General features: G+C 59.9%; 1 protein-coding gene across 1 annotated transcript; it reads right to left on the bottom strand.

Moving 5' to 3' along the window:
• Window positions 1-11,229: 11,229 nt before the first annotated feature.
• On the bottom strand, window positions 11,230-22,710 carry NUAK2 (NUAK family kinase 2). The gene is made up of 8 exons (XM_050911394.1): window positions 22,560-22,710; window positions 17,571-17,691; window positions 15,953-16,104; window positions 14,283-14,348; window positions 13,106-13,225; window positions 12,609-12,741; window positions 12,132-12,532; window positions 11,230-12,068 (listed from the first exon to the last, which is right to left on the bottom strand). The coding sequence occupies exons 1-8, from the start codon at window positions 22,686-22,688 to the stop codon at window positions 11,400-11,402; spliced, it is 1,791 nt and encodes a 596-aa protein (XP_050767351.1). The 5' UTR covers window positions 22,689-22,710; the 3' UTR covers window positions 11,230-11,399.
• Window positions 22,711-23,930: the final 1,220 nt, after the last annotated feature.

Below are 23,930 nucleotides of genomic sequence, written 5' to 3'. Positions count from 1 at the left end.
GAACAAGACAGTGAGTAATTAAATTTCGAAGCCTGAGCTCCCTAAACCCAGCTCCCTTCGGCTGCTTGGCCCTGCCCGACCCCACACCCTGAGAGCCCGGGGTGGGGGGGCAGCTGCCCCACCGCTGCGAGCCCCATGCCCGCAGGGAGGAGGGAAGAGGATGGGGAAAAGCCTCTTTCCTGCCGGTTCATCGGCGTCCGACCGGGCAGAGGGGTGCAGGGCAGAGGGGTGCGGCGCTGCGGACCCGCGGCCGCAGGGGGGCCCCCGGCCTCCGCCGCAGAGGGACCGGCGGTTGAGCGGCGGCCCGGGAGCCGCCCCCGAGCATCCTCCTTAAATGCCGTGTAGGGGCAGGGTGAGGTCCCTCACCCCAATTAGCGCCTTAACTCCTTCCTGCCTGCAGCGCCGCATCGCCCCATCTCCCCTGCCCTGGGGGTCTGGAGCAGCGAGGAGGGGCTGGGGGGGATGCCCAGGGCGCGGAGGGGGAGGGCTGGTGTCCCTGAGCTTGCAGAAAAGGGGGGGGATTTCGGCTGGAGACAGCGAGCACCTTGTCTCAGGAGGCTGCAGGCTCCCTTTGCAGTGGGAGGTGGGTGCAATAGAGTGTCCAAGCACAGAGAAGGTGTGTGCCACAGCTCAGCACCAGCAATCGCTGTGTCCTCTGCAAAGTGGAGGAGGTGTTGGGGTAGGAGCACCATACATGAGCCCCGCCACCTCCCCTCGCTCAGGAGAGCGCTGCGAAGCTGGGCAGCCCCCTGCAGCAGAAGCAGGGCTGCAGCTGGCGGAGGGCAGAGGAGCAGCCTGTGACACTTTGGGGCATTCACGTCAAAATGCTCATGTCCTGGCACCGGCCAGCCCCCACGACCTCCTTGGCAGCAGCTGGAGGAGGCCCCGGTGCTGGGGCAGTGAGCAGAGCTCCTCCAGCCTGCTGGGCGACTGCCATCCCAGCGGGAATTTCGGGACCTCTGATACCTCCTGTTCCCGGACCTGCCTGTCCCCCCTGCCCAGCTGCTTGGGCTGGTCCCCACTTCCAGTCCATCCTGCCCTGGGGAGCCGCAGAGCCTGTGGGCTGGGTCATTCCAGCCAGCCAGGGCGACATCCCCGCTGCCCCTCTGGCATCCAGCATCCTCCTGCTTCCCAGGCCTGGGCACCCGGCCGAGTCCCTCTCTCGTGGGCGAGCAGCTGGCAGACGGGGCCTGCCGGCATCTTCCCATGCCCAGCAAGGGGGAGACGGGAGCCAGAAAATCCTGCGCAGGGAGCCAGGGAGCTGCTGGTGACATTCGTGCTAGTCGCAGGGACAATTCCCGCGTGGCATGTGCAGCCCGGGGCTCCCTGAGGACTCGCATTCTCCCAGCAGGCACCAGCACAGCGGGGCCAGGGGGGTTCATAACGGCCCCCTTTGTGCGGGTGGCGGGAGGAGAGGTGAAGTTTGACGTCAGCCCGGGAGGAATTCCTTAATGCCATTCAGGCCTCCCTCGCCCGCGTTGCTAATTGCATTTTATGTAATAGCTGCAGCTGGGCTCCCAGTCCGCTATTGAGAGCGGGATAAGACAGAGTGACAGGGGCGGCGGGGGCCCGGGCAGTGCCGGTGGCTGCGAGGCATGCCGAGCCAGGGATGCCGGGCACGGGGACCCTCATGGTTGCTCACCCTGGGGCCCCGGGGTGCAGCCACCTCTTCCCCAGCGTGGGGAGCAGCTCGCACCCACTGCGAGCCATGTTGCGTGGGGCTGGCACGGGTGCATGCAGAGGCTGGTGCCCACTGCACGCAGGGAGGACAGACATTGGGAGCTCAGCAGGAAAAGCCAGAGATGGGTGGGAAGGTTTCTGCAGGAGCAAGGGGCACTAACGCTGCAGCCGAGCCGGTGGGGTGGCACCTCTCCGGCTGGCACAGCCGGAGGAGTGCTTCCCTCTGCAGGGTTTGCCTCTGCTCCCAGTTTAGGGCTGGTTTGCAGCGTTGCAACTGCACCATCGGTGCCACCCAAAGGCACCCTGGGGTGCCTGGGCCTCGTGGCATGGGGCGAGGGGTGGACAGGCAGCGCTGGCCCCCTTCTCCTGCCTCATGTGTGTGATCGCCTGTCACCGCAGCGAGCTTGGAAGAAGTAATAATAATAAATTGTTTTGGTATCTGAGGGGTAATTGCACTTAATGGAGACAAACGAGGCATTGATTTATGTCACTAGCGTTACGCCATCGAGTTTCCAGCTGCACGAGCCTCGGATGATAAAATAATGTATTTGCTGCCCTCTGCTCTGCTGGTGGATCTCCCAAAATAACCCCACAGCATCCTCATTGCTCCGGGGACCTCCCTGCATGCCCGAGAAGAGGAGCACCAAGAGCTGGAGGCTGCTTCCTCATGTAGGGACCCAGAGGTGCTCACCTCCTTATTGGGGTGCTGTTGGCATTGCCTCACCCCTGTTTCACCCTGGCTCACTCCACTGCAAACCCTGGCATGGAGACCCTCACCTGGGCACCCACCGGGATGGCCAACCCAGGCACACTGTGCGGGTGCAACTCAGAGGGGGAGTTTTCCCAAGGAGGAGGAGGAGGAGGAGGAGGAGGAGGAGGAGGAAGGGGGTTTGGGGGGGGATGTTGGCAATCATGAATGGTAAAGACGGCGGGACCCCAGGCATCCCCTCCCCCCCACCGGCGTGGCCAAGCTTAGGCCGTAAAAAGAAAGAGCTGGTACCAAGGATAACATGCTTCACATTCCTGCGCTGTCTCCGGGGGAATTTCGACTGATCTACATGAAAAATACTCGCTGCCCCCGAGGTCAAAGTGTCTGGAGGAAAAATTTCCGAGCGGAAAAGCTTAAAGCGGTGCAGAGCCACAGCAGGCGGCTGGCTCTGGGGCACTCGGGTCTCACCTGCTGTGAGTGGTGGTGGCCAGTGCCTGTGCCACTGTGATCAGTGCCAAGGCCACCATGGCTAGCGCCTGCACCACCACGGCCAGTGCCTGTGCTACTGTGACCAGTGCCCATGCCACCATCACCAGTGCCTGCACCACTGTGGCTAGCGGCTGTGCTACTGTGGGCAGTGCCCATGCCACCGTGACCAGTGCCAATGCCACCGTGGCCCTCGCCAGAGCGCGGCAGGGCGCAGGAGGCTGCTGCCGCCACCCATGAGCCCGTCCTGCCTCCCTCATCCCCATCGGGGCCGGGGGGTGTCTGCCTGCCCCCATGTGCAGCTTCCCTTTTCTTTCTTGCAGCCAGGGAAAGGTGGGGAGGGAGCCACTGCTGGGAGCTGAAAATGCCCCGTGCAGCCCCTTTCCTCCGAGCCACTGCAGCTAAAACCACGGCTTGCGAGTCCAACCTCCTGCCGTGAGCTCCTGCAGCCGCTCGGGGAGGGCAGGCCCTGGCCAGAGACAGAGACAGAGACAGGGACAGGGACAGGTAGGTCGGCACGGGTGGTCTCAGATGCCGCCTGCCTGCACCGTACCAGTGATGTGGTTTGGGGAACCGCCTGCTTTCCAGACCACTGCCATATGGCCTCACGCTCTTGGCCAACTCAGGCACTTCGGCTGCCCCCGGAGGCATGCGGAACCCTCCCAGGAATTGCTCTCGGCAAGCTCAGCGCCCAGCAGGGAACACCATCACCCCGTGGGCTGCGACTTTCTCCCTCTCCAGGACTGCTGCCGGTGGTGGGAGGACTGGGGCACCTATGCACATCATCTGCAGCCATCAGAGGCACATCGGTCACACCGTGGAGCAGCTTCTGGTGACACTGGGCTTTGGAAAGGCCAATGCCTGTGGATGCTGGCTGCTAGACACGTGCCGTCCCTCTGCCACAGGCTGGTCCCAGGCCCTGCAGCAGCACAGGGGCTGTCAGCCCCCGAGCCCGAGCTCCCTGCCCTGTGCACCCACGCTCGGGCACATGGGGTGAACAGCAGCACCTCAAGCTTGTATGAACCCGGCAGCCCGCAGCTCAGCTGCACGGGAAGGGAGAGCAGGGGGAAAGCCCCAAGCTTACCCCCTGAACCACGCTGAGCAGAGCCCCGGCGGATCTGGCTGCTGCTATACTCATGGCCAATCTAATAATTTAATTGCACATTTAAAAATAAATACTCGTCTGGGGTTGGGGGAAAGAAAGGCTTATGGAAGAAAATGAAGAGGAATTTAATTAAGGGCAGTGCTGGGAATGTGTCTACCACAATAAAGATAAGGAGGATCAATTGCTTCTTCCTAGGATCAAAGGGAAGGGCTGGAGGGGGGAAGCGGGGCTGTCGGGCGGCTACAAAGCGCAGGGGAAGGAGGGGAAGGCAGGGAGAGAAAGGCACACAAGAGAAAGCAGGACAAAGACAGCTAGATAAGATTAGAAAAATAATTGATTGCGTAGCTCCCCAAGGGCTGCCTGGACTTGCAGGTCGATCGTAGCATGGCAGAGGCTGGGGGGGTCGATGCTGTCTCCCCGGCTGCCCACCGTCCCTGGCTGCCTCCTGCCCGGCAAGAGCCACCGGGGAGGAGCAGAGGGAAGGGGCTGCACCGTCCCTCCCGTTCAAACTGCCTTATCTCAAGGTACCCATCCAGCCGGGCACCAGCCGGGCATCCCTCAGCTGAGACCATGGCTTGGTTGTGCCCATGCCCAGTCACCCTCGCGGGGCTGAGCGGGGCTGCGCAGGTCCCAACGTAAATCAAATGAACGCTCGGTGCCCCACGTCAGGCACCAAATGGCCAAAGGCATTAGCCAAAGGCTCAGGGTCCTGCTACCCCCCCAGGCCTCCTGGAGGGTCTGTGATGGCTCTGCTGTGCCCGTGGGCTGGTGCCCTCCCGGCTACCAAGAGCAGGGTGCTGCGGGCAGATGCAGGCATAGCACAGAGGTGTGGGGCTGCACCGTGGGCAGCTCCCCGGCTACAGACACCCTCATCCCGGCCCTTCGGCTGCTCGTGGAGCACGGCAGGTTTGCGCAAGCCGCTGGCTGTCATCCCTCAGGCAGTGCGGGTCCCCAGGGTGGCCAGTCTGGGGCGAAGCCCTGACAGCACAGTGACTCAGGTGGCCCCGCGGGACACCAAGGTTTGCAACACCTTCTCTCACTGCCGCGTCACCGTGACGGCATCTCCGCAGTGCCCAGGCCAGCACCCCTCCAGCCGGGCAGGGCTCCGCTGAGGCCGGTGCACTGGGGGAAAGCCAGAGCCTGAGCAAGGCTGCACCCCAACACCACGACCCTCCTGGCTGGGTCTGCATGGCGGTGGGCACAGGGCTGCTGTTAGCCAGCACGGGGCAAGCAGGAGGCTCCAAAACACCTCTGCCAGGAACCATTTCTGCATTGGCTCAGAGCCTCTATCCCCCAGCCCAGTGCCATGAGGGAGCTTGTCCCGTGTCTCACACGGGAAGGGAGTGAGGGACCGCTGGGAGCTGCAGGGGAGGGTGATTTTCCCAGTGTGTCTGGTTGCCTCTGAATGCAAAGAAGTACCCAGACGGGTTTCTTGAAAGGGCTGGACCTGGCGGGTCCCGAATTCGGGAGACTGGTACCCAGCCAACCAAGGCAGTCCTGACAATCCAGTGAGGCAACACTTTGCATCTTTAGGCACCCAAGTAACTGTGTGACTCCAGTTTCTTCAGGTGTAAAATGGGAACGCCAATACCCATCTACCCACAAGACCTACCACGGAGTTGCCAGGAGGCCTGCTTCTTGCTCGTGGTGTTTGCATAGGTTGGGACATCATTGCCATGTCAGGCGCAGGTTTGCATCCCGGCTGGGAACTTCCTGCAGCGGCACTGCCCTGCGTGTGAGCGGCGCTGAGCCCCAGCCCGCCCAGCTACTGCCTCCGGAAAAATGGGCTCCTTTCTTGCCTCACCTGCTTTTGCAAGAAGCCGAGCCCGCACCCGGAGAAAGCGGTTCAGCCGGCTCCGGTGGGGAGGGCCAAGCTGGCAGCCTGGCAAGGAGACAGCATCTGGGTGTGCCACGTCCCTGCAGAGCCCGATCGCAGCCCTGCTCTCGCCGGGCGATAGCAGCCGGCAGCCCCCGGCGCAGGCAGCCGGTGACGGTGCGCCCGGCCGGGCGGTCAAGCCAGCGCAGCTGGTTCACCGTGTCTCCGTGGGATCCCTGCCAGCTTTGTGCCTCCCGTGCCTGCTTTGCGCATATATGAAGTACTTGAGAAGCGTATGGGGTTTTATTGCCATATGGCAGCTCCCCGTGCAGCCGTGCCCGGCCCCCCCAGGGGCTCGGCAAGAGACGGGCTGTGCTGGGCAGGATGCTCAGGCAAACGGCTGTCCAGTGAGAGTATTTGTGGGTCCCACGATGCGAGTGTGGCTTTCGCATCCCGTCAGCTCATGGCAGGCACAATGGGGTGGATGGCCCTGCAAATGACAGGCAGGACAGGAGATGGCCGGACAGTCCCCCGGCTGTAAACTGCGCTCCAGCAGTGCCGGCAGAGCACGGCACCCTCTCCCCAAACCCCTCTGCCCCTCTGCCCTGTCCTGCTGCAGAGAGGACCACAGACCCAGCGCTGCACACCCCAGGACTGCGGAGCTGCTGGTCTGGATAGATGGGCAGAGTCGTCCTGCTCGGAGAAATCCCGCGGGCTTCCTCCTCCGGCAGAGACCCAGCAGCCCGAGCAGCAGCCGCAGCTTCGGGAGGGCACGGGGGCTTCAGGGTGGTTACCAGCACTCGGTTATCTGGGTCCCCAGCAGGGTCCGGGATTACATTTTTAGGTCTCAGGCTCAGATGTGATGCAGCCATTCCTCATGCTCCAGGGAAACAGGATCAAAGTTTCCGGGTGCCGCTTTCTCCCCTTTTTCGTCCGCTCCAGGCTGCAGCAAAGTGCCATTGAAGATGGGAGGACTTTCATGTGGGGATTTCTCTTCTTCAGATCTTCAAAGAAATCCAGCAATCAAACAGGTAGTTGTGGAGGCACCTTCAAAAAAAAAAGCCCTACTTTGAAAGCATCACACGCAACAGAAACGTCTAAACTTTGTTGTGTTAATTGTTCTGGCACTCAAAGTTACGACAAAATGTCTTAGAAATATTGTTGGCTCTGGGCCCACGATGCATCAGACAGACACAAAAATGCTCAAGCAGAAAAACGAGGAAAAGAAAACCAACAACAGGAGATTTCTACAGGAAGGAACGGTGACGAGGCTCAGTCACGGCTGTCGGAGGGATGACAGCCGGTGGGCTGTGGGATAGGAAAACCCCAGAGCACCTGAGGCATCTGCCTGCATTTCCTGCCGCTCCGTGCCCTGGGCATCGTTAGGAGCTGGCTGCTAATGAGAGCAGGCTGTGGCCCTGCCACCATCTCCTTTCCGCTGACATGAGAACAGTTCTTGCAAGTGCCAGCGGAGATGCCAGCTGCACCCCTGTGCTGCTTGCCGCTGCTTTCTCCACGGTTATGTGCAAGTGGCTTTTGCTGCAGGCTGTCCCTGGGGGTCACAGACATCCCCCTCCCGGGAAGGCACATAGCTCCCTTCCCACGCCGCATCCCCCCCGAGCCTGCTCTGCCTGCCCCGCTCCGAGACCCAAATATGGGCTCGGCGCATCCGGGCTCCCCGGCACAAGCCCGGACAGGAGTGCGGTGCCGCAAGGTGACTCAGGGCCCCGGCAGCTCCCCGGGGCCAGGGGAGCGCTGACAGCTCCCCTCTGCCGGGAAACCCAGCCCAGCCCGGGCACGACCTGCTGGGAGTGGCAGCGGAGCCGTTCGCTTCCACTCCTCCAGCCAGCTCGCCGCTGCCCCGGCCCCAAAATACCCTTTTCTCCCCTTTTTCAGGGCACACAGGCACTGGGGCTGCTTGTGGATGTCGCACAGGGACGTGGCTCCCGAAACAGCCCCCAGATGAGTGGGGGTTATAGGTCTGGGCTGGTGCATGGTGCAGCACGCCTCGGTGCAAGTGACCCACCAAGCTACAGCTATGCCATCCACCCCAACCCACCCCACCCCCCCAAAAAATCCCTGGAAGTGCCCAATTTCATGCCTGAAAATCCTCATACCTGCCCTCTGGCAATGTCAGCAGCACCAGTCCCTGGGGTGCAGCCCGTGGGGACGTACCAGCTTCCCCCAGTAAGAAGCCAGCACCCTGAGCACCAGCAGAAGGGGGTCCAGGCTGTCCCTCAGCAGCCACGGTGCTTGCTGCGGGCCAGCTTCACCTGGATAACCCCTCAGGACAGTGACAAGAGAAGCTTGCACCAGTTGGTACAAATCCACAGGGCAACATGCTGTGCTCCAAGCACTCCAGCATTACCTCATCATCCCGGACAATTTATCTTTGGGTGTTTCTCCCCATTTCCCTCTCCCCCAAGCCAGGCGGCAGGAGCACAGCTTCGCTCCCACACGCCGAGGCAGCGTTGCCTGCGCTGGCAGCAAACGCAACAGGTCGGCTGAAGTCATCCCCAAAAAATGGCATTTTCTCAGCAAAATGCCGCTGAGGTCATTTGCACCCGCTTCAAACACCCACGGGGGGGACAGGGCTGCGCTAAGCAGCTCCCGGGAGCTTGGGAGGCTGGAGGGAAGCAGAGGGTTTGTGAATCCTCGGGATGAAAGGGCTGAATAAAAGAGAGCCATTAATAACAGTCGTGGCCTGAAAGGGGGGCTCAGCCCCCGGCTGTGGGGGGCAGCCACTGTACAGGGGCAGAGGCAGTAGAAATCAGGGCTGGGATGAAAGGAGCGTTTCCAAGGGCTGGCGGGGGAATGCCAGGAGCATGGGCACAGCGTGGGGAGGGGGGCACCAGCAGGGACAGGGGACGGTCACCGCAGCCCCCTCCCACTGCCTCCAAGGTGCCTTCGGGCTCAGACTGCCTCCTTCACCCGCTTATCCAGCCCTGGGAGTCTCTGACAGCATTTCTCACCCTGGCACATCGCTGTGGCCCAGGACAGCGTGGGCAGGGGCTCCGCTCGCCACCGCAGCCCCAGGGAGCTGCCACAAGCCAGGGCTGGGCTGAGCTGCCCAAGACGCTGCTCCTAAACCAGTGCAAACAGCAGCTGACACCAGCCGGGACACGGGTGATGGGGTGGTCAGCGTGTGCCTCGCACCCACATGGTGCTCACCCAGAGCTGCCGCAGCTCAGCCCAGCTCCGAAGCCAGCACGCAAGAACATTTTCTTGCAAATCATTAATGAAACAGGACTGCAGCACCCCGGGATGCTCCAGAAACCAAACCCACAGATGCTTTCCAAAAAGGAGGCTCTGTCCCTCAGTGGCTGTTAAAAATTCAGCCCAACCTGACCTCCGCCTTAGGATGATCCATGCCCTGGACCCATGGGTGCTGCAGCCCCCAGCTCGCCCCATCCTGCCTTGGCAGCCCACAGGGCACCAGGACTTTGCCCTGGTTAAGCTGGGTGCCCTTGGAGCAGCTTTAAGCGCTCCAGCATTTCTTAATGGCACAGGAAGCATGCGGGGAATGCGTGGCGGGGGGCAGAGCGTGCGTGGCCCCCCACAGCTTCGGCCGCGTGGGACGAGGGGCAGCATTCCTGGCAGGCAACCCTGCCGCCCTGCCCCTGCAGCTCAGCCTCTCCGCGGTGGGGCAAAGGAGACCTGAAATGTCTCTTATTAACCCAACTGGAAATGGGAAATCATTACAGTGCTTTATAGAGCAATAAAACTGGTTTGAATGCCGCAGCAGGAGAAGAGGATAAAGGAAGCTGGGGGAAAGGGCCAGAGAGGAGACAGCCCCGTGGTACATGCCACGGCCGAGCTCCGGCTGCTGGGGCTCAGTCTCGCTCGGTCCTTCCTCCAGCAGAGGCACCTGCAGGCACTGCGAGAGGAGACGGCAGCTGCCCAGGAGGCAGCTCCTGCCGCCAAGACCTGCAGATATTTCACAAATCTAAACCCACGCACCACCAGCGTTGTGAAAGCGCGGTTTGGGAGCAGAGCTAGGACAGCAGGGCTGCCCGCAGTGGGGAGGGGGCAACGGGTCCATCATCCTCAGCAGCCATCCACCTCCATGGCAGCTTCCCCGCAAACTTTGGGCTCTGCTTGTTAGCTCCCCTCTGGGTCAGGGGCACAGCACCGGCAGCATCACTGCACCAGTGCCATGGTACCCTGACAGCAGATCCTGCCTCCAGCCAGCCCCCTCCTCGCTGGGTCATGCCGCAGCAGCTGCTCAGCCTTAAAAACTACAGCTGGTCACCCTCCCCGTGGGTGCTGAGCCCCCACATAATGGATATGCCAAGTTGCAGCTCAGCACCGTGCAGCGCTGAGGGGAAAGGCACCAGTTTAAGCCCACACAGCAGCCTCGGTGCTGGAGAAGGGGCACATGCTGGAGCCCTGGATGGGCCAAGCACATGCTGCATGGAGAAGTTACACCCTGCAGGACATGTGTCTGGAGCTAACCCATGCTCACCTGTACTGGAGCGAGATCCAGCACCATGCACAGCCCCATTCTGCTGGGAGCAGCACAGGAGCAAGCAGACACCAGCCTGGGATAGGCAGCTCAAGGCAGCAGCACCCCATCACACCTCCCTGCGCCCCCCCCATTGCAGTGGCACAGCAATCAAGATAACAACTCAGATCTACCATTAGCTTTTAATTTAACAGTTTTCTCAAGACCACTTTGTAGGAACAAGGGGAAAACACACACACCCTGGAGAAGGGAAAGGGCCAGCAAACACGTGGCAATAGTGCAACGGAGCTTTGATGTGCTGCACATGAGACAATGGCACAGACACCTCCACCCCTCCATGAAAAACATCTGGGACGCCCTTATGGAGCCGGACACATCCCGTGCTGCTGAAGTTTTACATCAACTCAGACAAAGGCAATAAATAAAGAAGTAGTGCCTCACCAAAGGCACTTTTTTTTTTTTCCTCCTCCTTTCAATATTAAAAAAAAAAAAAAAAAAAAAAAAAAAAAAAAAAAAAAAAAAGATGTTGGCATCAGAGCGTGTTCTGAGACTGGGGTGTTGGCCAGATCCAGTTGGGTTTCTCAGCACAGGAAAGGGAAGAGCTGGGGCCTGGGCGGCTTGGACCCTGTTGCCAGCACGTCCCGAGAGCCCAGCCCGCAGGCAGCAGCCAGGGCAGCACCTTTCAGCCCCTCGCCAGCACCCTGTTAAATCTCCAGCTTGTCTGAGGTATATCACCTGCCCCATCCGTTATCTTGTGCAGCCAAAAAAACAGTGCAAAGGAAAAAAAAAAATCCCCCCAAGCCCTTGGTTTCCCCTCCCCGATGAGATGAGCCTGTTTGCAAGGGGAGGACGGCAGCGAGGAGCCTCCAGGACCCCCCAGCCCCTCCATGGGGGCGTGGCTGGATCCCTCGGGGCTTTGGTCCACTTAATGTCCTGGCCCTGGGGCATCCCCCCCACCAATGCCCCACAGCCACCACGGCTCCCTCCCCGCCTGCACCCGCGCTCCTCCCCGAGGGGCACGAGGCTGCAAAATAAATATGTGGGACACGGCTCGGCAGCACCAGCAGCCCCGGGGCAGGGAGGGCTTGGCCCCCTCCCCAACACGCACCACCCCGGGGAGCCCTGCCGGGAGGTGCCCTCAGCTCAACTTCATGCTGATGGCCACGGCACGCCGGTAGACCTCGGTGACATTGTCGCAGCCCACCAGGGACAAGCTGCTCTCTCCCAGGGGGCTCCGGCAATGGGTCACAGTCCAGCGGCGCAGCCTGCGCCCTTCCTCCATCTCCTCCTCCTCTTCCAGCCGGAGGAGGCTGTCAGCAGAGACACATCCCCGCATGCCCCCGCTGCCGTGGGGGACACGGGCGGGCAGGTCGAGCTGGTCAAAGGACTCCGTGGAGAGGATGCTGTCCTCACTTACGGCGCTGGACGGGCGGGCACGGGGCGCCTGGGGCAGGGGCACCTCGCTGAAGCCCCCGAAACCCTGCCCGGGGGGACTCTCTGGCTCGGTGCTGCTAGAGGAGTACTTGCCGTTGTGCTTGAGGATGCCTTTCCGGCGGGCAGGGAGACCCTGGGGGTCCTGCTCCGGGGAGGGGCTGTCCACAAACACGCTCCCATCGAGGTCCAAGCTCCCTGCATCCAGGACATCCCCGGACTCGCAGCACTCCAGGGACGAGTAATACCCTGACTCCCTCGTCGAGGGCTTTTTCAGTATTCCCTTCTTAGGCACAGCCGTGGGCACTGGTCCAACGCCCGTGCTGCAAGGCAGCATCCCGGAGGACAGGATCCGGGTGAGGCCCGCAGCGGCCTCCTCGCCATCCTCACCCCTTGCCTCTCCCACGGGTGCTGCCGGCGGGGGGCCGGGGCCAGGCACCTTCTGTTCGCAGGAGTTTCTCTTCTTCAGGATGCCCTTGGGCCGCTTGAGGATGGACTTAGAGGGGTTCTCTGGGGCCAGGGCCACCTCCTGCAGCGCATGGGAGACGTCGTTCTCCTTCTTGGACTTCTTGAGGGAGCGTTGCCGCTCCAGGGCCACGCCGGGGATGTGCTGCTTCAAGAAGCATCGCACCTTGGAGCTGTTCTCCAGGAGGGGCCGGGAGGAGCGGCGAAGCCACTCTGCCACCGTGGCCAGGGGGGACTCGCTCTCCCGCAGTAGCTCTTGCTCCCCGAGGGGCACTTTGTAGCCCCAGTTCACCCACCAGTGCGTGGCGATATCCTCGATGGTGGCGCGGCGCTCCGGGTTCACCATCAGCATCCACCGGATCAGCCCGCAGGCATCTGAGGAAGAGGCAGGTCAGGCACTGAAGGGAACACGCGGACGGGGGGGACGCACGGGTGGTGGGGGTCTGCCTACCTGACAGCTTTGTGGGCTCCCGGTAGTCCCCACTCGTGATCTGCTTGACCAGAGTCTTGTAGTCGTGGCCATCGAAGGGCATCGTGCCATGGACCAGGATGTAGAGGAGGACGCCCAGGGACCAGCTGTCCACCTGCCAGAGGGACAGACAAGCCTGGAGGGGGGCAGCAGGACCGGGCTGCCCTGGCCCCCAACCCCGGCTGGGGGACCCCCCCACCAGAGCCTCAGCAGCAGCTCCCGGGATGGCAGCAGCCACAGGAGAGGACAGAGCGTGGGGCAGGGCCAGCTCCAGCCACCTGCATCCCACCACGTCCACCCCACTGCAGCTGCCACACACCAACCGTGCGGCGCTTGGTCTTACGGGACCTGTTACCCCAAATCACACAGGCAGGGCTCTGCCCACAACGCTCTGCTGGGAAAACACCCACCGCTTTCCCTGAGCCCAAGCAAAAAGGCAGCAAGACATTCCCCCACACAGGGGCTGAGGCACAACCTACCTCTGGGCCCTTGTACGGCCTCCCGTTGATGATTTCGGGGGATGCGTAGAGAGGGCTGCCGCAGTAAGTCTGCAGAAGTTTGTCCTGCTGGTAAACGTTGGACAGGCCAAAGTCTGCAATCTAGGGAGACATTTATAGCCGTTATCAAGCAGCAAAGTTCCCCTTCGCAGGTGGAGCAGCATTGCCACCTGAAACTCTCCAGCTGCGAGCTTGGCCGAAACCAGGGCTGCCCTTGGCACCCTGGTCCTGGGTGCCCTCAGTCTCCTCAGGGAGCCGCAGCAGCCTGGCTTTCCACCCCCAAGGCTGCTCCTGCCCCTCTCCCGCTCCCAGAAAGCTCATCCCAGCCACCGCAGCAGCTGCCCTGCGGCTCTGCCCCTCCAGCCCCATCACCGGCACGCTGAGAGCAGAGGCAGCTGCAAAGGTGTGGTTAGAGGGAGAGCTGCCGGGCTCTCCTCCAGCTCATTCACAGCCACACAAGGCTGCCTCAGTCCCTATCTGCTCCACCTAGCACACAGGCATTCATTATCCTCATTACGCCCGTCACCTCTCAGTGAGCAGAAGGTACAGTCCCTGCTTGCGAGCTCCCAATTGCAAAATTACAGAGATAAAGCCCCGCAGCCTGTTTATCACCGACCGCACCGATTCCCGGCTGCGGCCATGCCCTTCCTGGGCGGCTGCAGTGCTCCCGGCCGAGGCAAAAAGCATCGCCTGGGGCCAGCAGCGCCAGGAGCTGCCCCACGCCTCCCTCCACCAGCCTGACCGGCACGTACGGGGACCAGGACTTTCACTGAGAGAGCCCTTTCTTATCCAGCCGGTCGTGCTTTGACCTCAGTGTTCAGACTTTGCCCTCTTATCAGCAGTCAGATATACATTATGGCTTTAAGAGGCAGCCCTGCGGCTCTGCCTCTGCAGCCTCTCCCGCTCAGCTGCCAGGCACAGATAGCAGACGGCAGGAACAGGCGCCCTCCTGGCTCCCCATCTCCCGGGCAAACAGCAGCACAGGCCGATGCCAGCGGTTCCAGAGCTGACAGATGCTGCCCAGAGCTACGGAGAACCATGTGCCCTGGGGGGACCGGGGTGTTGTGGCCACCCCCGGTCCATCCACGCTGGGCAGCATCCCTTAGACCCCTTTGCTGGGTGACACCCAAAGCGTGGCCAGGCTCTGCCAGCCTCTCACCTTGATGTTCCCGTTTATATCAAGAAGGATGTTCTCCAGCTTCAGGTCCCTGTGAACGATCCCATTCTGCAGGAGGGAAGGGAGAGCCGGGTTTAGTTTACAGCGTGTTTATTCTGCAGGAGGGAAGGGAAAGGCAAGCAACGCGGGGAGGTCACTGCCGTTCACCGGCACAGCGGCACGCAAACAGGACACGGTGACGGCAGAGGAGCAGTAAATAACCCTGGGTGCACTGATGAGGACGGGCTGTAAACCACGTCCTGACGTGGGTGCTACCAGCTCCCCGTGTTGCTTGGGAGCACGAGCAGGGCAGCACCCCGCACCAGCACCCCGTGCCAGGTGCCATGCTGGGCTCCTGCGCCCTTCCCAGCCACGCACCCATGAGAGCGGCTGGTGCCAGCTCCCACCAGGGCACAGTGGGCACAACTCCATGCTTTGCCAGGACCTGATGCTGCCCAGCTAAGCAAGATTGTCCTGGTTTTGGCTGGGATAGAGTTAATTTTCTTCCTAGTAGCTGGTATAGTGCAGTGTTTTGGATTTAGTATGAGAATAATGCTGATAACACACTGATGGCTTTAGTTGTTGCTAAGTAGTGTTAATGCTAAGTCAAGGATTTTTCAGCTTCTCATGCCCAGCCAGCGAGCAGGCTGGAGGGGCACAAGGAGTTGGGAGGGGACACAGCCGGGACAGCTGACCCCAACTGCCCAAAGGGATATTCCATACCATATGATGTCATGCCCAGTATATAAACTGGGGGGAGTTGGCCAGGAGGGGCGGACCGCTGCTTGGGAACTGACGGGGCATCGGTCGGCGAGTGGTGAGCAATTGCGTTGTGCATCACTTGTTTTGTATATTCTAATTCTTTTACCATTATTATTGTCATTTTATTATTATTACTATTTTCTTCCTTTCTGTCCTATTAAACTGTCTTTATCTCAACCCACAAGTTTTACTTTTTTTCAATTCTCTCCCCCATCCCACTGGGTGAGGGGAGTGAGCGAGCGGCTGCGTGGTGCTGAGCTGCCGCCTGGGGTCAAACCACGACAGAGACCCCAATTTGCTTTGGGTTCAGGAGGTGCCCTGCAACCCCCCCCTTCCTGCCAAGGGCACATGGGTACCCAGGACCAAGACATGACCAGGTATGGCCTTAGAGCATCCTCCAGGGAGACCACAGGCTCAAGGGTCCTTCCAGGGCAGGCACGGCTCATCCCACAGCCCCGGACAGGGCCCTATAGCTTTACATCCCTTTCAGGGGACAAGACGGGTGACCCAGGGCTTGGCTTTCAGCCCCAGCAGACAGCTCTGGGCATCTCCCTCTGGGTGGGTGGGATGGGAGTTGATAACTCCCCAGCAGGGTTAGTCAGCCCCACACCGCAGCAGCGGAAAGCCAAGGCAAGGACTTTCCAAAAGCTGCTTGGGCACTGCCTCCGGGCAAGCCCGAGGGCTGCCGCACCCTTCAGATAAGAGGCAGGATTAACCCCTCTCCGGGAAAGGCCAATAGCCACGAGCTCCCCTCACCTCCCAGCCCAGGCTGAGCTTCCCCATCAGGCACTGGATCCCTACCCAGCCCCGGCTGCTGCACCTCTGCTCGGAGCCAGCCCTGCCGAGCACACAGGAGCCGACCCCTCCACTCTCCCCCCGGGAAGGCGGTGGGAAGCGTGGTGCCGACCCACCTTGTGGCAGTAGTAGACGGCCGACACGACTTGCCGGAAGAAGTGGCGTGCCTCCTGCTCCGTCAGCCGCTGCCGCTCACTGATGTAGTCGTACAGGTCCCCCTTGCTGGCGTACTCCATCACGATGACGATCTTGCTGCTGTTCTCAAACACTGCGCAGAGACGGGAAGCCACAGGGCGTTAAGGAGGGATGCTCGGAGCTAAGGGGCTTCTCGTTAGCACAAGCCTTTTAATGAGCAGGTGGAGCCCTGACCAACTCTAACACACTGCCCGCCCCATTGCCTGTGCCCTCAGTCTGTTTTGCAAAACAGAAGGTGTCGGGGTTTCTGCAGGTACCTGCAGGTCGGAGGCGGGCAGCCAGAGCTGCCACCCGCATCCCACAGTGCCACCGGGGCTGCTGGCCAAGCAGCCTCTGCAGCCACAGAGCACAGGAGAAAGGGCTCTGCTCTGCCAGAAGGTCACTAAGACACATGGTTCTTTGCTAGATAGAGCCCTGCCAAGGGGGAAGGTGACAGAGCTACCGGCTGGCATGGCCGGGTGGCCTTTCTGCATGTTCCCATTGCTCCCAACAAGGCTCCGGCTCAAGCCAAGAGACGGAGCATTTTCTTCCTGTTTGCAGAAAGCTACCTCAATATTTTTGAATTCCAGCAGTCAGCGTGACTCAGTCCTTGCAAACACAACGTATGAACTGCCAATCCACTTGCTTTTGTTTAGAGAACAAAAGGACTCTGGATACCTCACATACGCCACAGAGGCGGTGATAACACGGGCACGGCCACACGCCGGCACAGCACAACAAACCCCGGCAGAGCCAGCCCCGAGGAAGAGCACGGGGCACGCTGGGTTTGCAGCCAAAGGACTCAGAGTTTAAGCAAAGACTGATCCAGCTGGAGATTTGCTCTAAGTCTGGCTGTAGCTAGAACCTGAGACATTCCCCTTCGGTTGGTGTTGCCCTGACACCCTGGGAGCAAAGCCCAGCCCTGGCCGTAAAGTCAAGCCCAGCAGCACCAGGAGCTCTCCCAGCTCCCTGCGGTTTGGTTTTCCTATGCCCCAGGGGAGGGAATGAGAAGGACTCCAGTACTGAGATTAGCTCCTGCCTCTGGCTGAGCACAGAGCCACAGAGATTCCCACCACTCCGGCACTTGCCACTGCTGGGGCAAGCATCCAGCACCACCAGAGCCACACAGAGCACTGGGCTTTGCGGGGACCCTGGTCACCAGCTCCCCCCCCAGCACAGCCTCTCCCCAGCAGCAGCACCGAGGCTTCCAGCCTCAAAAGGTCCCGTAAACTTTTGGAGCCGGCTTCCCTCTCCGGGCGGGAGGGGATGGGACGGGAAGCGGCTATTTCTGGAGCAGGTATTTCCCCTCGCCGCTGCTCCGCACGCAGGCGGGGGAGTGCGGTGGGGAAACCACAGCCCGGCAGCATCTGCTCTCCCTGCCGGCGCTGAGTCACCAGCGCGGCACAGGCAACGGCAAACAGCTTCTGCTCTGAACGAGCAGAGGGAGGAGAGCAGTGAGTGCTAACCCCACTGCTGCAGAGCCTGCCCGGTACCCAGCCCCACGGGGGAGGCTCCGCTCAGGGATGCTGCTGGAAAAGGGGAGGGAAGAGGAGGGCTCACCTTCGTGGACAGCGATGATGTGGGGGTGGTTGAGGGAGGACATGATCTCAATCTCTCTCCGGATATGGACAAGGTCCTGCTCATCCTTGATTTTGTCTTTCCGGATTGACTTGATAGCCACCTGCGGATGAGCACACGCACAGAGGGTCACCCGGCTGTCGGGGCCAGGAGCATTGTGGCTTCCAAAGCCTGTTGCAGAGCAGAAACCCACCCCCCTCTTTCAGGAAGGGGCTCACAAGCAAGAGATCAATGGCCCAGCTTCTCCACCCAAGCGTGCTGTATCTGAGAGCCATGCTACATGGCTCCGTTGAAGCAACTCCAATAAAAGTGAACTTTATCAATTAGGTTCTTATACTTTCCAAGTCCTGTTGCTGTGCACAAGGGAGAAGCTCCCCCCGCCTCCCCACAAGGGAAACCTGCTGCCAGCTCCTACCAGAGGAGCCCCCCAAGCCTCCTCTCGCAGGTAGCGCAGCCCTGCTCCTCGTTTATGTGCCGTGCCATGCCTTACAGGAATTGTGTCCCAGGCTACAGCGGCCGCTGGACCGCAGCCAGCCAAAGGAATGTGACCTGCACACATGACTTGGAAGATAACAACAACAACGTCTTCTTGGGGTCATGAAAACGAAAAAAAAAAAACAAAACAGGTTTCGCTTTCCTTGCAAATACTTATTTCAGGAGCTCATTACGTAGAGGTAAGAGAAAGTTTGGTATTAAAGAGTAGATCCCTCCTAGGCACAGGACTGTGCTCCAGCTGGCCGGGAGACCCAGCGCCGACAATGCGAGCCACTTCCCAGGCTTTCGCTTGGGTTTTCAAGTTATCCTCTACAAGGAAATTGAAAGGGGAGGAGAAAGAAGAGTAAGTGCTGGAGAATAGATGCCTTCTAATCCTCTTTCAAAGGGGCTGGGGAGAGACAATGTGCTCCTAGGGTTGAATTTACAACTGAATCCAGCAGAACCTCTTTTTTTCTATCAGACAAGAATGTGGAACAGCATTAATCCTGTAAAAGGACCCCCGCACCGGTCTCCCAGCAACGGGGAGAGGGGCCATGGACACCCGCAGGCCCCAGCTGCCAGCACAGGAGCGATGCTCATGCCTGTGCTGTGCAGGGACCCTCCTCTGTCCTTGGCTGTGCGGGATGGATGCTCGGCCTCGTCTCCCTCTGATTTAGGGGAGTCGGAAACCTCGCTCCTCGAGACCTAGCCCACCAAGCAGCAAAAGGCTCAGAGCAAGTTTGCAACTCTTGCTAAGCGAGGCCCGTTGCATCCACAGCAAGTCACCAGATGCTAAAGCAGCGAGATCTCAGCTGCCACGTCAGTGTCTTCATGGGAGAAGAACATGCCACTTTTAAGGGCTCAGATGGGCAAGTGAGAGATGGCCAATGGAGTCCCTTTGGCCACAGAGCATCTCTGCTGCACTGGGCCACTTCAGGCCAGCACTGGCCAGGGCAGGGGTTGCCTCCTGTGCGCTGGAGAAGCATTGTGCCTGCACCAGCCCCAAGGGTTGAAGCAACCAAGCAGAATGGACTCTGGCCAAGGGAAGTTCAATAACCCAGGCCCAAGTTTCTGTACAAAACAATCCTGAAGGTGCTTAATAGCTTCTTGAAAGCCAGGTATTCTTTTCCCTGACCTTTGTGCTAGGTTAACAGGTTAAAGTTTAACAATTTTTTGCTCCAGCCCCTGACTACCTGACCCCCACTAGAATGCGGGCAAAGCCTTTATGCAGCAAATCAGCCTGCTCCTGCCCTCCCAAATTGCTGTTGACTCACTCTATTCATCTCCCCGCTAAAGCTCGACAACCAGCCCAACAGCCTCAGCATTTCGGGGTGCATGCAGCACATTTGCTTCCTAATCAAGATGCTCACGCACATACACTGCTGAGCCAGGGCTCAGGGCAAGATCCACTGTCCATAAAAGACAAAGCGGCTCCAGGTTGCCAGCACGGGAAGCCTGAGGAGATGCCACTGGCTGTATTCAGTAGAGTGCTGGAGAACGCCCTCGCCTATGAGCCCAGCAGTTAGTGACCTCCAAGGCAGGCAGGAGTCATGGCTGCAGCAGCGAGTAGGTTTAGGGTGCTGTTAGAGCCCCAGGGCTTTCCTTGCTGAGCGCTGCCCGCAGGCAGGCCAGCTGCCGGCGTAACGGTCGGGCACAACGCACAGCGAAGGTATGGCACTGTTAGGGTCCACATCTCATACAACAGAGACCAAACCAGCCACGCAGGGTGGGATGATTTATCTGCCTGTCAAGCCCTGCCGGGGAGGCTAATCCCTTGGCCATCCCATCCTTCCCCAGGGGTGCCAAGAAGCAGCTTTGTTCCGAAACATTCCCTACCTAAGAGGGCTGACAGAAGAGGATCTCCCCTTGAGACAGAAAAGGCTGTACCCGGCCACCCCGGAGATGGGGACCAGCAGCTTCAGGGACAGACGCTGCCCCAGCCTACACGCTGCCTCCACCATCAATGCTATGAGCAGACTCTCCTGCAGGAAACAGCCCCAAGAAGTCCCGATGCAGGAGCCTAGAGAACTTGAGAGTACTTTCCAAGTCAAAAAGGCTTTTAATTAAAAGTTTTTTGGGGGCAGAACAGGTATTTTCAGCAGCTGCTGAAAGATGCATTAAGCTACAACCCCAGGCAGCACTTTAGAAGTTGTTCCAGATTGCAAGTGCAGCATTTCGTGCTCCATGAAATATAGATTACAACCCACTACGGAAGAGACCGGAGTTCACCCCTTACTGGAAATCAAAAGAGGCTTTGCTGCTTTGGAATATTCCCGGTGCTGCTTTCCCCTTGACACCACGCAAGCCCACAAATACGTTTCTGACACCGCAAGCGAGTCCCACAGGAGGTCCCGCTTTCTATTTGACTTGGCTGCAGGCCAGGGCTTGGGAACCAGGCTGGGAGAAACACCAGGCTGGAAGAAAAAAAGGCCAGACGCTGCCATGCAAACAGGTGCAGGAGCCAGTTCGCACCACCACGGCACACGTTCCTGAATCTTCAAACCAAAAGATGCAGGGAAAAAAGAAAAGAAAAAAGGGAAAGGAAAAAGAACCAGCAACTCTCTCGCCACCTTCTTGATATTTCAGGGACACAACAATTTTCCAAGGACTGGGAAGGGCACTCGGCAGAAGTACCCACCAAAAGGCATAAGCATCATTTCACCTAAAGGATTTCTAACCAGAAAATAAGGGTTTTTTTTCAAACAAAGAATGTTCATGGAAGTCCCCAAAAATCCTTCAGCTGCAGGAGCCTGGTCTTCCCTGCAGTGTACCAACTGATGAGACACACGTTGCTCTGAGCTAAGTCCAGGTAGGCTGGTTAAAATTCAGAGGAAAAAGAAAGCTAGGCAGTAAAACGAGATGGTTCAATATTCAGTGCATCTGACAGAGGCAGTTTCTGATTAGCCAGAGGCAAAAACCATGCGTGGAGCAGCTTTACAGCCTCAGCTGGTAATATCGGATCTGCACAGCCCAGGAGGGGCAACCGGCGGAGGCAGCAGTACCTGCTCTCACACCTCGGTGTTTAGGAAGTGAAAGCCACTTAGAGAAGGAGCAAATAACAACCCAGCTCAGGATAAGCCTGAAGATTAAACAGGTCCGGAAATGCTGAGTGCTACAAGAAAGAATTTGTGGGAAGAGGAGAGATTTGTGGTTAAGCCTCCTGTTTCTACACGGCCAGCTGGCTGAGGTACTAGTTAGTCGAGCCTTTGACTATCTCAGGCATTTATTGAGGAGTCATTGGCCTGTGTATTTAATTTGCATGATAATAGACAGATGCTGCTAGACAAACGAGTCCCTGTCCTAAGGGGCTTCCACAGACAGGTAAGTTTTCTGGCAGTTCAGAGATTCTCTGCACAAGCTTTGTTAGGTACAGAGAGGGAAAGCCAAGCCTTCTCGCCCATCCCGAGGGGAGGGATCCTTCCAGGTCTGTGGGTGGAAGCTGCATTTCAAGGCCCTGATTATGCAGCAAAACAGCAGCTTCTTCAGAATCAGATAGGCTAAATGGAAATGGCAGATCTGACTTAATTAAGAGCTGTCGCGTTACACAAGGAAACCTCTCAGATTTACAGTTGTTTTCCTTGACGTGCCTCTGTGGCACGTTAATGATCCAGATCTCACACCCCGCTCTTCTGCTCAGCCCTCAGAGCCTTGCCGGGCCAGTCTCGCCGCTCGCAGGTGGACCCTCATTGCCCACCCATGGTCTCAAGATGGGCTGGCGTGCAAGTGCCTTTCTTGGGTCCCATCCCACACCGCAGGGTCCTTAGGACTGAACAGGGGCAGGGAAATCACGTTCAAGTTTGCCCTTTGAACCCTTGCAGATTCCTAAAGCACAGGGCTGCCAGGACAGCAGCACCCCTGCTTTCCTAGGGGTGCAGGTCCCCCACCTCTCCCTGCACACTTCCAGCACGCTGGATCGCTGTGCTCTGGGTTGAGCCGTGCATTGCACAGAGCCACTTGCTTCAGAGGGGCTGAGGTGTCGAGTGAGTGGGTCACGATTTCAATCATCAGACACTCCGGGCTCAGGGGGGCTCGGCTTTGCTTGCGTGCCGCACACCGCTGCCAAGAGCCAAGAGGCAAAACCAACCAAGAACCAGGGCAAGAGGAAGGGAAAAATCCTTCAGACTCAAGTGCAATGTTTGCTCTTCACTGCCGGATATCTGCAGGCTCCTTTCACCAGGAAGCCCGACGCGGTCAAGTGGGCCAGGGGAGCTGCAACCCCCCGGGGGGTACGAGGCCCTCCGGGCTACCCCCGGTACCGCTGCCCCCGCCTGCGGCACGGGCCCGGGGACGGCAGCACCGCAGCCTCCCCCCACGCTGCGCCGGGAGCGGGCTGCGCCTTCCCGGTTTACCGGCTCTCCCGGTGCCGGCGAGGATGCACCGGGGCGGGGTGGGGGGATGCAGAGGGACCGTGCTGCTCAGAGCAGGGGGATGCTCTGGGGCCCCGCACCGGCTCACGGTGAGGATGCACCGGCGACGGGGAGGGGGGGCGATCCTTACCAGCTTGCCGGAGCGCTCCCGGGCTTTCTTCACCTTCCCGTAGGTGCCCTTCCCCAGCGTCTCCAGGAACTCGTAGCGGTGCTTGAGGTTGTGCTTGTGGTGGTGCCGCTTCACCGCCTGCTTCTTCATCAGCGGCCGCGGAGACTTGATAAGCCCCTCGGCCAGCGAGGCGGCCAGCGCTGCCCCCGGGCCCGGTCCCGGTCCCGGTCCCGGTCCCACCGCCCGCTCCATGCCGCGCTCCGGCTCCGGCCCCAGCTCTGTCGCTCCCGGCTCGGCTCGGCTCGGCTCGGCCCGGCTCGGCTCGGCTCGGATCAGCTCGGCCCGGCCCGGCCGCTAAATGCGGCGGCCCCGCCGGCCGCGCCCCCCCGCGCCCATTGGCCGCCCGGCAGCGGCCGCCCCGCCCAGGAGCCGGTGCGAGGGGGGGGCGGGAGGGGGGGAGCGGCGGGGAGACCCCACGGGCGGGGGGGGACACCCACGGGCCGGGTAGGGTGCGAAGGGGAGAGCGCAGACCGCGGGGATAAGGGGGAGGCCCGGACCAGGGTGCAGGGGGGCACCCACAAGCTGGGTGCAAAGGGAGGGTGTGCGGGGGGGGGGGCAGAGGCAACCCAGGGACAAGGGAGAGAGGCAGGGTAAAAAGGGCCACAGGGGTAGCAGGGGGTGTAAAGGGGTGTCCCGCAGACTGGGCGGGGGGGGGAGTTGAGGACTTTCCAGCAGATGATGCAGGGAGAGATTGGCACCCAAACGCTGCGAAGAGGCGCAGGACCAGAGCGCTGGGAGGATGCAGAGCAAAGCGCCCGGGTGTCTCACACCGGGGGGGGGGGGGGGGGGGGGGAGATGCGGGACAGAGGGAGACAGACGTACAGCCGGCCAAGACACACACACACGCAGACGTGGTTTGCTGCAAGGAGCCACAATGCACCCAGGACTCTCAGAAAAAAATAGGCACTGAGGGCAAAATCAGAGAGAGGAGAGGCCTGGGCAAGCGCAGCCTGTCCACGCTCGCCACAGGACTATGATTTGCCCTGCTGGATGCACGGCCTGGGAGGGAGCAGCGTGCTCCATGACCAGAGCTGGGGGGGGGGCAAACGTCTGCAGGCTGCTCAGGCGCTCCCACACAAATGCTTTTTATGGACATTTCTGGTTAACTCTGCAGCACCTTCCCGTGTGGTCTTTTTGCCCCTGTGGTAAATCTTTGTTTTGAGATATTAAAAGAATGCAATTATTTCCCAAAGCAGCCAAAACAAAAGCTCTTGCCCAGCTCTGGCATGTGTGAGGACACACCGTATTGATTGAAGAAAGAGATAACTACAGCATTACTCATCCCCACACTCAGACCTGGATTTTCCCACCACTTCCAGCAGCTCAGGGCAG

This window comes from Gymnogyps californianus, chromosome 27 (assembly GCF_018139145.2).
Source record: "Gymnogyps californianus isolate 813 chromosome 27, ASM1813914v2, whole genome shotgun sequence".
Classification (NCBI taxonomy): domain Eukaryota; kingdom Metazoa; phylum Chordata; class Aves; order Accipitriformes; family Cathartidae; genus Gymnogyps; species Gymnogyps californianus.
This window is presented reverse-complemented; position numbering and strand designations above follow the sequence as displayed.

What these genes read in the sequence shown, in the direction of transcription:
- NUAK2 (XM_050911394.1), bottom strand. Translation starts at nt 22,688, where the DNA reads ATGAAGAAGCAGGCGGTGAAGCGGCACCACCACAAGCACAACCTCAAG. An exon ending in GGGAGCGCTCCGGCAAGCTG is followed by an intron (nt 17,692 to 22,559) that starts GTAAGGATCGCC and finishes GCTCATCCGCAG; the next exon opens with GTGGCTATCAAGTCAATCCG. An exon ending in CATCATCGCTGTCCACGAAG is followed by an intron (nt 16,105 to 17,570) that starts GTGAGCCCTCCT and finishes GTCTCTGCGCAG; the next exon opens with TGTTTGAGAACAGCAGCAAG.